This window comes from Antrostomus carolinensis, unplaced genomic scaffold (genome assembly GCF_000700745.2).
Source record: "Antrostomus carolinensis isolate BGI_N321 unplaced genomic scaffold, ASM70074v2 scaffold40480, whole genome shotgun sequence".
NCBI classification, from domain to species: domain Eukaryota; kingdom Metazoa; phylum Chordata; class Aves; order Caprimulgiformes; family Caprimulgidae; genus Antrostomus; species Antrostomus carolinensis.
In genome coordinates, this window is record NW_010288420.1 from 13,241 (window position 1) to 15,653 (window position 2,413).

Consider the following 2,413-nt stretch of genomic DNA (forward strand, 5'->3'; position numbering starts at 1 on the left):
AGCCCCCCTGACACATCTCCCTGCCCCTCACCTTCCATCATCTCCACCCCAAAAACCACAGCCTTGGAGTTGGAGATGGTGATGCAGTGCAGCAAGGCCTCCATGCGCAGGTGGGAATTCACGAGGGCAGTCTCCACCCCAATCTTGGCCAAGCCCAGCCACAGCCCCACATACTGATTGCGGGACTCCATGAAGAGAGCCACCACGTCACCAGAGCGGAAGCCTTGGCCGTAGAAGAAATTTGCCACCCGGTTGGAGTACTCGTCCAGCTGCCGGAAGGTCCAGCTCTCGCCTGTGCCTTGGAAGATCAGCGCTGTCTTCTCTGGATACTTGCTCGCGGTCTTCTGGAAGATCTTGGCGATCGTGTTCTTCTCCCTCACGTGCCTCCATACCTGCCACTTCACCCGCAACAGGACCAGCCCGGTGCTGTCAAAGGAAGGGGAGCAAGAGGGCAGCTGCTCAGTGACCTGTGCAAAACCACTTCCTCCAGCAAAGCCAGCACAGCAGGAGGACCTAGCTAGGAGCTGCAATAGCCCAGCACTGCTCCAGGCCCCACTCTAGCTCGGCAGCAGCTCTGTGTGTTCCCCTGAGCTGTGCACACATAGGCAGAGGTCCTCTGCAAACATGGAACTGGGTATGGAGGCCAGGGAGAGATGTGTTTTGGAAGGCTGCAGAAAGGGATGTGCCCTGATCAAAGGGGCATCTTTGAGCAGCCTCAGGTGCTCTTTAAGAGGTGCCACCGCTCCCTCCCCACAAATCCTTGCCAGGAGCTGTCACAGCCTGGTACTAACTCAGACCTGACCCTGCACAGGCACCTGGTGCCACGCCAGCAGCTTTAGGGACAGGGTGAAGTACAAGGACAGTCACTAGACTTTAGAGCTCAGCTGAAATCTATCTTTCCTGTGAAAACTTTGCCCCAGAGTTTGGAGCTGCCCGGGCAGGGTAGAGGGAGATCACCTTCCAGCTGGGCCAGGTGCCAGCAAAAACCCAGGGTTGTGCAAGGAGCTGGGGCTGTGCTCACACATACACCAGGACAGAGCAGCAGGCCACGGGGAGGGTGGATGGTCGGGCCATCCCAGCCAGGACACCTACGTGACATCCCTTCGTATTGTCTTGATAAATATGAGGAAGAAGTCCCATCCGCCGGATCCCAGGTAGAAGATGAAGAGAGCAGGGATGGCCTGGGCCCAGGACAGCTCCAAACTGACCCTGAAGAACAGCAGCAGCGCTGCAAAAGCAGCCAGACGCAGCATTGTGGCCTGTGGAGAGAGAGAGACACCACGGCCATCAACCCAGGCACACTGGACTTGGTGATAATGAACCCATGGGCGGGGGATGCGTGAGCAGCCCCCAGTTTCCTGGATGAGGTCCCTGAGTCACTGCTCCTCCTGGCAGCAAGGACACAACCCAACAGCCCAGAGCTCCCACAGATGTAATTTTACCGGACCTTGGAGATGGCCTCCAATTAAGCCACTGTCACAGCTCTGCTTAGTGCCAGCTGAGAGCCTGACCATTCCCACCTGGGGAGCCACATCCTGCACACCAGCCAGGGGTACAGCCGCACCCCAGCAGCGGGAGATGCAGGATAAAGTCACTTCACGGATGTGGGAGAGGAGTCATGGCAGGAGACCGTGTACAGATGTTTGGCAGGCACCAGAGCGATGCCATGCAGGCTCAGCCCCTCACTCCCAGCCTGGCAAAGCCCAGCTCCAAATTCCTCCCTGCCCCAAGGATCCCTCTGTCCCCATAACTCAGGTCTCCTGGGCCCCCAGCACCACCTCTCCTGCACGCCTGGCTCCAGGACAGCCAGCACGGCTGGGGGAGAGCACAGCTTCACATGCTCCCCGACACAGCTCAGACAGGAACAGGGACAGGAAACTCAGTCCTTTGAGCTCTGCTCATGTTTGTAAACCCTCATGTTGGCGGGCAGTTTCCTGGCCTGGCTCTGCTGGAGACACAGCCAGAGCAGGTTGGGGACAAGGTCAGGCACAGACATGCCCTGCCCAGGCTGGAATGGGCAGAACAACGGCTGTCACTGCTGCCAGGAGCACCCAGACCCCTGCTCCATGCTCTGTGGATGGCAACTCAGTCCCTGGTACTTGCCCCCCAAAACAGCACCTCTGTCCCCATCCCAGCACAGCCCAGATGCGGCTCTGAGACTTGCAAGGAACTGAAATTTACAGAAGCTCTTTTTGGGCAAGAGCATCAAGCAGAGGAAAGTGACAGTGATGTGACCCTTGCAGCTCCAGGGCTCCTAGATAAAACTGGTCCTTCCTGGCATGGACGCAGGCTGAAGAGGAAAGAAACACTCACGTCATTTCCCTTTTCCTCTTGAAGGTGGATTCACTGCTCCAAAGCTGGCAGCCCTGGCTGGGCTCTGCCACAGCCGGTGGGGCCAGGAGCCACGTTGCAG

At 58.1% G+C, this 2,413-nt stretch overlaps 1 protein-coding gene across 1 annotated transcript in view; it reads right to left on the bottom strand.

Annotated features, from left to right (window-relative positions):
* The window catches only part of SLC27A4 (solute carrier family 27 member 4), a 6,852-nt gene extending 5,599 nt beyond the window's left edge, over positions 1-1,253 (bottom strand). The window contains exons 1-2 of the mRNA XM_010166742.1: positions 1,093-1,253; positions 32-426 (exon numbers count right to left, since the gene is read on the bottom strand). Of these exons, the coding sequence (XP_010165044.1) occupies positions 32-426; positions 1,093-1,253 (556 nt within the window). The remainder of the gene's footprint in view (positions 1-31; positions 427-1,092) is intronic.
* Positions 1,254-2,413: the final 1,160 nt, after the last annotated feature.